General features: G+C 42.2%; 1 protein-coding gene across 1 annotated transcript in view; it reads left to right on the top strand.

The window, feature by feature from the left end:
• LOC145415344 (MAM and LDL-receptor class A domain-containing protein 2-like) overlaps positions 1–14,108 on the top strand; it is a 153,255-nt gene that overhangs the window by 89,968 nt on the left and 49,179 nt on the right. The window contains exons 27-30 of the mRNA XM_080284620.1: positions 869–1,018; positions 1,826–1,978; positions 3,267–10,504; positions 10,977–11,172. Of these exons, the coding sequence (XP_080140746.1) occupies positions 869–1,018; positions 1,826–1,978; positions 3,267–10,504; positions 10,977–11,172 (7,737 nt within the window). The remainder of the gene's footprint in view (positions 1–868; positions 1,019–1,825; positions 1,979–3,266; positions 10,505–10,976; positions 11,173–14,108) is intronic.

The raw sequence follows: 14,108 nt of genomic DNA, 5'->3' as shown, positions 1-14,108 counted from the left end.
CAGAAAGAATGAAAGATAAAAGACTTCGTCCATTTAAGAGACAGCTTCTAGTTCACATGTTAGGCTTTAATGTTAATCTGGACAGTGCATCATCACATGTAAAAGTTCGGAAAGTGGCGATCTGCAGGCACCATACACTGCTGGTTTCAGTTTCCCGTTCTTTATTTGTTCATAGATATTTTCTTTGTCTAACACCTGGGGTATCTGATCTACCTTAACTTTCCGAGCCCTGGAGTCCTGTCTTAAGAGTGCCGAGTGCATTACATTCATAAAATAAAAGTTGGTTGCCAAAATCCTATCATCCTTCTCTGATTCCGTAAGGAACATTTTCCAACTCAAGCACAACAGAAGTCATATCTTGATTAGCTACATTAAGCATCGAGTACATTTCCTTGGCCTTTCTACAAATCTTATGTTTTTAATTCAAACGCAACTCTTTCCATTAATTTATCTGAGCGACATGTGTCTTTGGATAGCTCTGCAATCGAATCAGTGGGTTAATAGTAAACTGGTGTATGTGTGTATATGTCTTTGTAACCAGTTTGTGAAATACGATGCGGATGGTTTAAAGTGGAAGATCTGCCAGTAATCATCTGCAAAATCACTCTTCTGGTCAGCCTTACATGGACTACGAAGTGTATTTTAGTTTTCACAAGTGTGTGTGTGTGTGTGTGTGTGTGTGTGTGTGTGTGTGTGTATGTGTGTGTGTGTGTGTGTGTGTGTGTGTGTGTGCGCGCGTGTGTGTGTGTGCGTGTGTGTGTATGTGTGTTGTGTGTGTGTGTGTGTGTGTGTGTGTGTGTGTGTGTGTGTGTGTGTGTTTATAGTATTTATTCTTCCTTTATCATTATCGTATATATTGCTTTCCCAGACTGGACAGGAGACTTTCAGTTGGTGTTGGAAGGCTTGACCTCAGCCTCGTACTCTGACCTTTCCGTGGACGACATTTCCTTTGACAACTGCGGTCAGCCTCAGGACGTGGCCGAGTGTCTCCCTCACCAAGTGCAGTGTGAACAGACAGGTTAGTTGGCAGCTGCTCTTTCATCGGCTTATAATGTTACTCTGCCATATCGCTATAAAAAAAATTAATGTGGATCATGCAAGCGATGAATGGATATACATTAAAAAAAGCTCTGAATGCAAGACGGTACTGTCATGATCAAAATTATACATACACTTCATAATAGCTGTGACGAGTTAAATGTTTCATGAAAAAGATGTATATATATATATATATATATATATATATATATATATATATATATATATATATATTTTTTTATGTGTCCGACTCTGGGCAAAGGCTTCAGGGCCTATATCTCGGGGGCAGTAGCCTATCCCAAGGCCCAGTAGTCCTCCTACACCTCCACATGTCACCACTTCGGCGCTAACACCCACCGTTCATATTGAATACGTGCTAGGGCTGTCTCATACAGGACTGGTGTATTGGTATTAGCGGGGGTACTTTTATGACATGTCGGCGGGTCATCTGGTAGATCAGGAAAGTCTGCTTCTATGAAATTCAAATCCTTAAACTGTTCCCTGCCCCAGCCGGGATTCGAACCTGGGTCCATCAGGACTGCAGGCCGCCTCTCTACCGATTCAGCCACCGCCTCCCCCATAAACAGAAATATCAAGTGCACACCAGGAAAATATGAGAAGGAAAGATTCTGTTTGGCATTCGGGAAATAATGGGAAAGTTGGTAAATGTAATGCTGATAGGGAATTATCGAAAAATTTTATTTCTTCATAATAAAAATTAAGTTCCAAAAATATTTGTTCGGAAGAATTCGAATCTTCCCGAATAAACTGATGTTTGTGTATTCAGGTTTGTGTGTTGACAACGACGTGGTGTGTGACAACACCAACGACTGTGGCGACATGACTGATGAAGTGAACTGCGATGAATATAGCCCCATCTGCACCCTTGAAGAGAGTCAGCCATGTTTCTGGACACAGGAAAATGAACAGGATGATGCCGGTGAGTAACATCTCTTTTCAGAAATATACATTTCACTTAACTGTGATATTTCTCTTGTGCTGTTAATAAACATACAAATACCTTAGTACTGCTGTTTATTGATACAGATCCACAAATTTCGAGAAAATTCCAAATATATTTCCAAAGAGAATAGTAGGATGGCACAGGTCGTTTCATTACATCCGTGCTCGCGAAACGAGTGTGTTAATCAGCGCACGCGCGCGCGCATGTGTGTGTGTGTGTGTGTGTGTGTGTGTGTGTGTGTGTGTGTGTGTGTGTGTGTGTACATAACTCAGTTTTATCCGATATTGACCAAACATCGAGGAAAGGTTGTATAGTAGGTAAGCCAAGAGGTTGACCTATTGATTTTGAGAACAATAGGTCAAAGATGGAGGACACAGGGATAAGTCAAACAGTGACCTACCAAGGTCAACTAAAAGGCGTTATTGCCCTAAATTGGGTTATAACCAGACATGGTGGAGGGGTTGTGGGTAAGGCAAGGACAGAGGGATACGATTTGGAGGACAATACGTCACGGGTCATGGTCACAGGGCGAGCCTAGCGTTCCACCCATGTGTCTGACAACAAAATAACTAATACAGTTTTGATATGATTTAAACCAAATCTGTGGAAATGTTGAGGATCAGCCAAGGTGTTGTCCTATACTTTTTGAGAACAATACATCACAGATCAAAGTCACATGGCAAGATGAACTTAAAACAGTTTTTATCCGATTTAGAGATAACTTCGAGGAAGGGTTCAGGGTAAGGCTCAGTTTTGAAAGCTGTGTCAAAGATCAAGGTTACTCTATAAGGTCAAAGGTCAAGGCGTCAGGCAACATCATCGTACACAGCTGTGGTCCGTTTTGGACCAACTTTGATGGAAGTGTTAAGGGACAGGCATGAATGAAGTATTTAGATTTTAACAGGAATTGGTTGAAAGTAGAGGTCGAAGGTTCGCCCTTTAGACCAACTGGTGGGTGCGGGTGTCGCATTCTTTGAGTGTACCTTCTTGTAGCAGATATGGAAGTATATACGAGTATGTATCGAGTTTTCACAAGCAGAGTGAATGCAAAGTTGTCACCAATCCCTGATGATGTGCAATGGACGCACAGGTTTTGAGTTTTGAGCATTATGAAGGGAAAAACAATCCCTTCGAGCACTGAACCAACTACTGTTGACTTTCCTTAAAAAAAAATGTTTTTATTGTGAGCAGACATAATACAGAACATTACCTAAAACTGTTCCTTCATTATGTAAGTCAGTGAGCTTATTAACGTGTGTTTCAGATTGGTTGGTGGGCTCTGGACCAACTCCTGCTGGCAAGTACAGCCACTTGACTGGTCCACCAGTGGACCACACCACCAGACTGATGTCGGGCCGGTATATGTACGTTACTCAGACACCTTCAAGACGTGCCAGTGTCAAGCGAGCCTGGTTCATTAGCCCAGTTATGGAGGCTGGCAGAGAAGAATCATGTGTCCTTCGCTTCCACTTCTACATGTACGGAGAAAACGTGCAAGCGTTGAATGTTTATATACGGTGGTCTGTTTATGGTGATAAAGTGTTAGCGTTTGGCAGAAGTGGTGACCAAGATCAGCTCTGGAACCGTGGCGTTGTGTCATCATATTCTGAACAGTCATTCCAGTTTGTCATCGAGGGCGTGACCAACAACAAAGACTACACAGATATTGCTATTGATGACTTGTCATTCTCAAGTGGTTGCGTCATAGTAAATAAAACACTTCCAACTGGAACAACTCCCATGCCTCCAACAAACCCATGCAGTAATAATGAATTCTACTGTGGCACTGGAAGTGAGTGCATTGCTGGGAGTTTACGCTGCAACTGGCGAACCGACTGTTCAACTGGCACTGATGAAGTAGAGTGTGGAGAATGTAACTTTGAGCTTGGACTGTGCTCTTGGTCTGATGTTAGCAATGGAGCTTTTAAATGGAAGCGTCTACTTGCTGGTGATATTTCAGAATATGAACACCCCACAATAGACCATACTTTTGAGAACAGCACAGGCCATCTTGTTCAGTTAGTAGGTTCAGATGGTGATGGAGACAAAGCTGCAATACTGAAGAGCCCAGAGGTACTTCAAGATGGAGGTCCTTACTGTGAGTTCCATATGTGGGTATATTTCAAGAAGAATAGCAATGTTCAATTTATACTGTATTACAATTATGATGAGCTGGGTACACACAACCTTCTTTTCAACATATCTTCCTTAAATGCTACTGAAGAGATGTGGCAGAAAACGATTACTTCATTGCCTTACGTTCAAAAGAATTACTACTTAACTCTTGAGGCCGTGCCAGTGTTTGATGAAGGAGCTCAGTGGGCAGATTCTAACTCTGTCCTTGCTGTTGATGACGTTGAATGGTTTAGCTGCAATGATGACCTTGTGGGTCTGGACTGCAACTTCGACGATCCCACCTATAACCGTGGACTGTGCATGTGGCGTCAGTCCGCTGATGACCAACAGGACTGGAGGAGGAGCAGCACTGAAGACCAAGTTCTGCCTGACCATACCACGGGTGCTGCCAACTACATCTTTGTTGACTTTAGCTACACTGGAGCCACCAAGGGAGACAAAGCTCGGATGGAGAGTGTTGTTCAGTTTAAATCAACCTCCAGTAAACATATCTTTACCCTGTGGTACTACTTTTATGGTGAAAATGTTGGAAGGTTTAGAATCCTTCAGAAAAACAAAAGTAGTGGAGATATTATGGTATACTTTGATATAGAAGACTCACAAGACGACGCATGGCTCTTGTATGAGGTTGAGCTTGAAAACAGCTATGATTACTCAATGATATTAGAGGCGGAATGGGGAGAAGTAGGCACAGGAACACTGGCTGTAGATGATATTAAGATGACCTCCAAAGTACTGTCTGAGGGATGTGACTTTGAAGTAGACTTTTGTGACTGGACCCCCAACCCATTAGGCAACACAATGTGGGAAAGAAGCCGAAGAATGGACATGACGGGAGGCCCATCTGTAGATCACACAACTGACAGTGAGATGGGCTACTATGGCTACCTGATGCCAACGGGTAAGAAAAACGACACTGGTTACTTGGTCTCGCCTGTGTATAACATTGTGGGCTCGCAGTGCCTCAGATTCTGGTATCACATGGAAGAAGACAATGTCGGATCCTTAAAGATTTATCTTAAAAATGAGGAGAGTATTGACACTCCTGTACCAATCTGGACACAAGAAGGCAATGCATATGCGATGTGGTCTCTTGGGGAGGCAACAATATCTGATGTACACAGGTTTTCTACATTTTTTGAAGGCACAACAGGAGCAAACACCGGAGCTATTATTGCAATTGATGACGTGGTGTTCAAGCCAGATTCATGCCCAAGACCTCATGAATGCAACTTTGAGTACGACATGTGTGAATGGTTCAATGTCAATGATGGAAGAGATACACTAGACTGGGTAAGAACATCCGGCGAGGAAGGAGGAAGTATTCTTGTCGACCACACCATAAACTATGAGACTGGACACTACATGGCAATAGATCTGGCAGACAAGGTGAAGGGGGACAATGCCAAACTGTATGGAGGTCAGGTTCCGGCTAGTCTTGGTTGTCTAAGTTTTTGGTATACGATGCAAGGTGTAGCTGATGTCACGCTCAGTGTTATCTTGATAGGGGAAGGAGGCGACATAGTTCTTACACAGGTCAAAAATTCAACCTTACTCTACTTATGGGAGGAGGTTACTGTACAGACTAGCATTGTATCCGAAACATACCAGATAATGTTTGATATTAATGCTGATGAAGACATTGCAGCCTCTGGTTCTAGTGCTGTGGCTTTAGATGATATAATGTTTTCATCAGACTGTAGACCCATCACTCCTCCCTCTTTGACCACCACCCCAGTTCCCACACACACACCTTCACTGTATGACTGTGACTTTGAAGATGAGAAGAGTCCAACATGTAACTGGAGCCAGGACACCGATGACGGACTGGATTGGGAGTATAAACAGGGAGCCTCACCCACTGAGGGCACAGGGCCTGATGCTGATCACACCCTGCAAAATGATCAGGGACACTACATTTTAGTTAGCACAGCAAATCAGGAGTCGGTCTCTGCCAGACTGATAAGCCCCAACATTGACATCGGGCTGAGTGGCGCGTGTCTGTCCTTCTGGTACCACATGCACGGGCCTGACATCGGGTCCCTGGTGGTACTGGTGTTGCCGTCAGGTTCCAGCACCAGCATATCCGTCTGGCGACGTACTCATGAGCAAGGCAGAGGCTGGAGCCAAGCACAGGTAAACTTGGACTACCTGGAATACACTGGACAGATGGTTGTGGAAGTGTTTCCGAGTCAGGGCACCAGAGGAGATATCGCTGTGGACGATATCATCTTGGATTTCAACTTCTGCCACACTGGAAGTGTATGTGACTTTGAGGAAGGAATGTGCAACTTTGAGCAGTCGCTGGAGGATGAGCTTGACTGGGAACGAGTATCCTCCCTGATGGAGAAAGATGACAATTTCGGTCCACAAATGGATCACACCAGGTACACAACCTATGGTCACTATCTTAGGTTGCAAGGGGAAGGAACGGCCTTATTATACACAAACAATTATCACCCAGATTATAAATGTGTTGAATTTTGGCTGTATTCTGATGGAATGATGAATGCCAATCAGTCTGTGATGAATGTTTACATGCAGCTTGACGATTCAGATACGTTGTTGTCGTTAATTACTATAAAAGGTCTGTATAGTGAAGACTGGAACTTATTCAGGATACCTCTAAATAATGACATATTTTACTCTATAGTTTTTGAAGGACAGTCTCATGAGAACTCCCTTATTGGGCTGGATGATGTAAAACCACTTGTTAATTGTGAATCAACGCTGAAGTGCAGCTTTGAAACTGATTATTGTGCCTGGAAGAATTATGACTCTGAGGATACATCAGACTGGTCGTTAATAACAGGAGATGAACTCAGCAATGACTATGGTCCAAAGGTTGATGCAACATTAGGATCATCTTATGGTGGCTTTATTTACTTTGACGCCACTAATGGTGCTCATGGCGGCAGTGCTGCCCTTTTACTGGAAGAGTTACATCCAGGTGATTGGTGCTTAAGGTTTTGGTTCCATTTACAAGGCTTGGGTGATCTTAGTTTGTCTGTGATCAAGCATGCTGAAGGTGAGGAAAGTGTAGGCCTTTGGGAACACGACGAAGTTATCCATGCAGATTGGAAGTTTGATCATGTGAATGTTAATGTTACTAAATCTCCCACCAAACTCTTCTTCTTTGCCATGTCTGAGGACGGAAATAAAGGTATTGTAGCACTTGATGATATTGATGTCGTAGCAAGCCACTGCAGCAACACAACAGTTCCTGAATGTGATGTTATGTGTGATGTAGATACTTGTGTAACTCCTGAACAAATGTGCAATTTTGTTGTAGACTGCACTCAGGGCCAAGATGAGATGTTCTGTGGTTACAATTGTACCTTTGAACAGAGTAAGAACGAGCATTGCAAGTGGATCAACATGGACGGAAATAGCCAGATGCAGTGGGTTGTGGTAGAGGCTCAGGACGACAATAACACCTTCGGTCCACCTACTGATCACACATTGGAAACTGGTGAGGGTTCCTACGTGGCTGTGGTTCCGCTGAGTTCAAATGGCCAGGACCTCACCTCCCCTGTGTTCCTCAGTCCCACCCTGTCTAACTCTGATGCCGAGTGTCGCATGACGTTCTGGTACATGGTGTACGAAGCAGCAGGAGACTCCTCGGGTTCTGGTGTGGGAAGTTTAACAGTTTCCTACAATGTCAGTGATGTTACCACCATGATGCTTGAAATAAAAGCTAGTCTGGTGGACGAGTGGATGTTTGGTATTGCTTATGTGGGAAGAATTCGTACACATTTTAGTGTCCAGTTTGAGGGAAAGAGAAACTTTGAGGTAGTTGGCATTATTGCCATTGATGATATTGCATTTGAGGAATGCTTCTTACCTTCGCCAGGCCATGAAATGTGCCTGCATTTTGCGTGTAACAACAGTGCCTGTGTCTCAGTATTTGACACATGCGATTTTGTTGATGACTGCGGTGATAATTCTGATGAAGATAATTACCTGGCAAATTGTGATGGGTACGTGGGTCGTTGTAACTTTGAGGAACAGTCCTTCTGTTCCTGGGAAAATGAGGGTGAGAGTTGGCAACTGAGTTCCCCAAACTATCAGGACATTATTCCACCACGTGATCACACCCTCAACTCAGCTCTTGGCTCTTTCATTTACATTGAAAGTAGTGACGAACATCAGGGTGAAACAGTTGCAAGATTAAGGAGTCCGATCATTAAAAGCTTCTCTTTACTGTGCCATATTCGATTTTATTATTACATGTTTGGCCCCGGAGTGGATAAGCTTGTAGTGTCTGTCAGAGATTCTTCCAATGGACCTGAGTACTTAATCCATGTTATAGCAGGCCCCGTAGGTCAGGTGTGGGAGAGGGCTGAGTTGATGCCTCCCACTCAAGTTGCTAATAGTGTGTTGGAGTTCATTCTCACTGGCTTTACTCATAATTACACAAATGGAGTAAAATCAGTCATTGCCATTGATGATATCTCATTCACAAAGGACTGTACACTGTTTGAAGGATCTCTGCCTACGGAAACTATTCCTGTAGTAACAACCACAGAGGATCACTGTCTAAATGGCTTTCAGTGTTTATCAGGAGAGTGCGTCCCTTCAACAGCAGTATGTAACTTCAGGGACGACTGTCGGGACGGAAGTGATGAGGCTTTATGTGCTGAGTGTGACTTTGAGGACGGACAGTGTGGGTGGGAAGATGTCAGCAATGGTAGGAATAAGTGGCTTAGAGCGAAATCTACTCCATATGACAGAGACGGATACTCCATGGAAGTGTATGGTGAGGACAGTGGCATAGAAGAGACAGCTAATCTCATCAGTGTTCAGCTGGGAGACACACAGGCGTCTTGTATTGTCAGCTTCTATTACTATAAGATAACTGGGGAAGGCAGCATTCTTGAGCTGACACTCTTGACTGACATCATGCAGATCTCACTGTGGCAACTGCTCTCAAACTCATCGGGTGGTTGGCAGTACCAAGAGGTGGGCATCATGGACCGTGATGCTGGATGGCAGCTTCAGTTTAGTCTAAATAAACTGTGGGAAACTGAGCATGTTCTCATTGATGATGTGCACTTCAGCCAGTGTAGTGTTCCTAACCCAGCCGCATGCGGAGATGGACAGTTCGCCTGCAGCAACGGCGTTTGTGTTGATGAAACCCAACTTTGTGACTTCAGCAATGACTGTGGAGATAACTCAGACGAGTCAGAAGTTATGTGTCAGTCGTATCCTGACAGATGTAACTTTGAAACTGATTTCTGTGACTGGGAGCAGTTGACTGAGGATGATCTTGAATGGATGAGGAAGACAGGAGAGATGATCGCTGAAGGCGCAGGCCCAGGGTATGATCACACGTATGGCAATGGAACTGGCTACTACATGTATCTGCAAAGTCCCAAGGGGTCTGAGGGAAAAAACGCCAAAGTCAGTAGCAGAAGTTTCATGCCTTCAGCGGGAGAATGTCATTTTAGGTTCTGGTATATGATGAGACAAAACAAGAACGCATCACTAAGAATATACGTCACGGAAACATCATCGAATCTAATCAAGAAGGACAAGATACTATTCCAAACTTCTGGCAATGACGAATACATGTGGATCAACAAGGACTTACCCATTATATTCACTAGATACTTCAAAGTAGTCATAGAGGCGTGGGCAGGTGTGGAGATGCTTGGCGATGTTGCTGTTGACGACATATCCTTCTTCAAGTGTACAACTTCCACATGCGACGACGATCAGTTTCGCTGTAACAACGGAACGTGCATTTCTGACGAATATGAATGTAACTTCCGAGATGATTGTGGTGACATGAGTGATGAGGCAGAGTGTCCAGTCTCCTGTGACTTTGAGGCAGATGATTGTGGGTGGAAGGAGGTCACACAGGACTACTATAACTGGGTCTTGGCCAAGGCAAATGACCCTGGATCGGGCACAGATCAGACGGGTCCAATGACAGATGCGGATGAGAACAGTGAGGGTCACTTCCTATTACTACATGAAGAACCTGACACACCTGAACTTGAGGTCGCCTTGGCCTTCACTCACTGGTACCAGAACTCGAAGGCAGAGTGCAGTCTCCGTTTCTGGTACTATATGGACGAAGATCTTGGCTCAGATATCATGCTCATGCTCAACTCCTCTGCCGATGATTTTACCATTTTGGGTCTTTTCAACGAGGCTACGGTGACTGGAACCATTTGGAAAGAAAGCAACACCGGTATTGGCAGACACAAGGGTCCATTCCAACTATCCCTGTACACCTCAAAAACTGTAGGATTTGGTGGAGTGTTCGCCATCGATGGAACAACATTTGACAGCTGTGATTACCCAAAGGAGACAGTTGGGGAATGTTCATCCTTGGACTATCTTTGCCCTGTAACCAAGGTAAGAAGTTTTCGTCTCTTTTGCCTATAATGATTTTAGTATTATATAAAGAAACCATGTGTACAGTTATCTTAAGATGAAATAATATACATACATAAATGCAAGCATTTATTTATTTATTTATTTACATCTATTTTTCACAACGGTTCAATAAACGACCGCATCTGTCTATCAATCTTTTAATGTTGATGTGCACCAGTTTACACCAGCCACTGATGTCAGTTAAGCCTACATTCAATATTTCACGACCGAATTCTGCGACTAACACGAAGAAAATGTTATTTTTTGATGAAGCACAAAGTTATCGTTTCATCTTTCTTTGACTGTTGTATCATGCTTTCTCGTGGGCATGACTGTAATCCTTTTTGATGAAAACCTAACTATATTGCAGAATATTTACTGGTGATATTATGGATGTGGAATACTTTAGTTAATATAATGATACCAAACCCTGTGTTGGCATAATCTACAGGTGTGTGTGTCGAGGCAGGACCTGTGTAATCTGGTGGATGACTGTGGTGCTGGTGAAGACGAGGCAGAGGACCTGTGTTCAGACTACCACCGCACCACATTTGAGGACGGATCCCTGGGATGGTTCACTCAGGGGCAGAACACGGTTGACGATGATGTGGACTGGCTCCTCGGAACTGGCTCAACAGTATCAATAGGTGCGTAGCTAAGGACGACAGTATTAATGATGTCGGCATTGTGTGAAACTAAGATATTGTATAGAATGCCTAGGTATGCTTTAGAATGTCTAGCGTTTTGTGGCAAAGTATGAAAGCTTCTTTCATTCTGACCTGATATACTTTATCTAGGGATTTAAATAGAATGCCTAAGTATTCTATAGCATGTCTGCATCTTTTTTTTTTTTTTTTTGTAAAGTATAGTATAATAGAAAACAGGAGGGTTAGGTTGGGATAATCTAGGTTAAGTTTAAGTTAGGTTAAGTTAGGTCAGGATGAGTTAAGACAATTTAGAAGAACGCTAATTTATATTAAGCGTTTATCTAAATTAATCTAACCTAATCGAACCTTACTAACCTAGCCTAATCAAAACTAAACTTAACCTAGATTATCTCAGCCTACCCTAACCGCAGCCTAAATTAACTTAACGTAAAAAAAAATACTGATTACACAATTTACCGGTTTGCTACAGTGTGGTCGTTTCACACGTTGCCAAAAACAACCTCGGAAATCTACAGAATTCCTAGGATGTGTGTAAAGATGATTTTATTTTATACCTTGTCTTTTAAGTTTTAGGCATTCTGTACATTGACTGGTTTCCCACTTTGCTTGTAACATAAGCACCAGATTATGTTAGTTCCTCCACTGAATCACCAACTTTAGTAGAAAATATGTTTCCCTGGTTCTTTTTTTCTTTTCTTTTTCTCTCTGATTTTCTTTAATTTCTCATCAAGATCTCCATATAGTTACACACCGTGGGTAATAATACACTTCTGACAGTTCCGTGCCTCGATTACTTGAACCTGACGAAGAATATTAACCTCTTTCAGCTCAGTTGGTGGCCAAGTGTTGTAAAATTGGAGGATTGTTTTTATTAGTAACCAAGGAGTCGTCTGCAATTCATAACTCATCTACACTCACGCAATCACAACATATCATTGTATTCAAGTTAAGGGAGTGTTCATGTTCTGTCAAAAAAAAAAAAAAAAAAAAAAAAACTAGCTATAGGAAAGCTCAGTAGTCAGTCTGTAAAGCTCAGTTCAGCCTTTAACTCAGAAGTCAGTCTATAAAGCTTAGAAGTCAGTCTATAAAGCTTAGAAGTCAGTCTATAAAGCTTAGAAGTCAGTCTATAAAGCTTAGAAGTCAGTCTATAAAGCTTAGAAGTCAGTCTATAAAGCTTAGAAGTCAGTCTATAAAGCTCAAAGTCAGTCAGTAAAGCTCAAAGTCAGTCAGTAAAGCTCAAAAGTCAGTCTTTAAAGCCCAGTTAGTCTATAAGATCAGAAGTCAGTCTACAAAGCTCAAAAGTCAGTCTATAAAGCTCAATCAGTCTATGAAGCTTAGAAGTCAGTCTAGAAAGCTCAGAAGTCAGTCTATAAAGCTTAGAAATCAGTCTATAAAGCTAAAAAAATCAGCCTATAATGCTCAGAAGTCAGTCTATAAAGCTTAAAAGTCAGTCTATAAAGCTCGAAGTCAGTCTATAAAGCTCAGAAGCCAGTCTGTAAAGCTCAGTCAGTCTGTAATGCTCAGAAGTCAGTCTATAAAGCTCGAAGTCAGTCTATGAAGCTCAAAGTCAGTCAGTAAAGCTTAAAAGTCAGTCTATAAAGCCCAATTAGTCTATAAGATCAGAAGTCAGTCTATAATGCTCAGAAGTCAATCTATAAAACTCAAAAGTCAGTCTAAACAGCTTAAAAGTCAGTGTGTAAACTCAAAAGTCAGTCTACAAGTTCAGAAGTCAGCCTATAAAGCTCAGAAGTCAGTCTATAAAGCTCAGAAGTCAGTCTATAAAGCTCAGAAGTCAGTTTATAAAGCTCAGAAGTCAGTCTATGAAGTGATATGTGCCAGCTTCTTCCACGTCATCGTTCCACCAGCTTCACTGACTCATTCGCTGTTCAGAAATTGTATTGACCCCAGAAGCAGCCAAAGTTGTATGTCACATCTTTTCCGAGTAAAGCGTTTGGCTTGACCTTTCAGCCTGATTCAGAGTTTTGTGGGTGTCTGTGAGCGGCAAGGAGTGAAGTTAATGCAGGTCTAATATAAGGAATGGTTGTTGAGAAATGTGACTCCCTGTTTGATATTTTGATGAAAATGATTAGACCTGATGGAAGAAGTATAGCTGCCTGAGTGCTGTGATGGATGCAAAGTGGAGAACAATGCTGATGTGATGAATCTGATGTGTGTGAAAACAAAGTGGGCAGAGGGGTCGATTCAGTTAAATAAAGTGTCTGATACTATGAATACCTTGATACAGAATACAAAATTAAATGTAGAGGTTGCAAAAGGTGTGCATGGTGGCCTTTTCACCCATTCACTCCGATTTTTTTTTTTTTTTACCGTCACCAACATTTTGTTATTCATTATAGGGATTAATTCTACAATGATTGGAAGAATGAGTATATCTAACCTTAAGTTCAAAAAGTCTACCCTGAGCCGAGTAGAATCCTGAGGAGATAGCAAAAAATAAAAAAGAGTCATCAGATTGAAGGGGTTAATGTGAACAACGTGTGGGAGTGAGAACTTTGTATAAGTATATAAAAGAAAAAATACGAAGAGTGAGGAATATAAGTGGGTTGTGTATGGAGAGGAATATAATGACTGCGATTCGTAAAAAAATAAAAAATAAATAAACGTTCAGTATGGAAGTGTGTATATTACAAGACAGAAAAGTGTGTGATTAGACTGGATGTTTAGATAGTGAGGATGGATGCAAACAGAGTGATTAAATAAAAATTCTGAAGGTAGGATGCTGGGTGAAAGGCCGAGAAGATGGCGTATGGTAAATGAACATATGAGAAAACGTGATATGGAAGTTGAATAAGCGAAGGAAATGATGTATGCCAGAAACTGATTTATAAAAAGTGTATCGAGAGTCACAGAAAAGAGGCTGCATCCCCTTTATTTACCTATCAGTTGACGGAATG

The sequence above is a fragment of the Coenobita brevimanus genome, chromosome 102, assembly GCF_032717465.1.
Source record: "Coenobita brevimanus isolate Jiangsu-jjx chromosome 102, ASM3271746v2, whole genome shotgun sequence".
Taxonomy (NCBI): Eukaryota; Metazoa; Arthropoda; class Malacostraca; order Decapoda; family Coenobitidae; genus Coenobita; species Coenobita brevimanus.
Note: the sequence above shows the minus strand (reverse complement) of the source record. Positions and strands in the feature narration are given on the sequence as shown.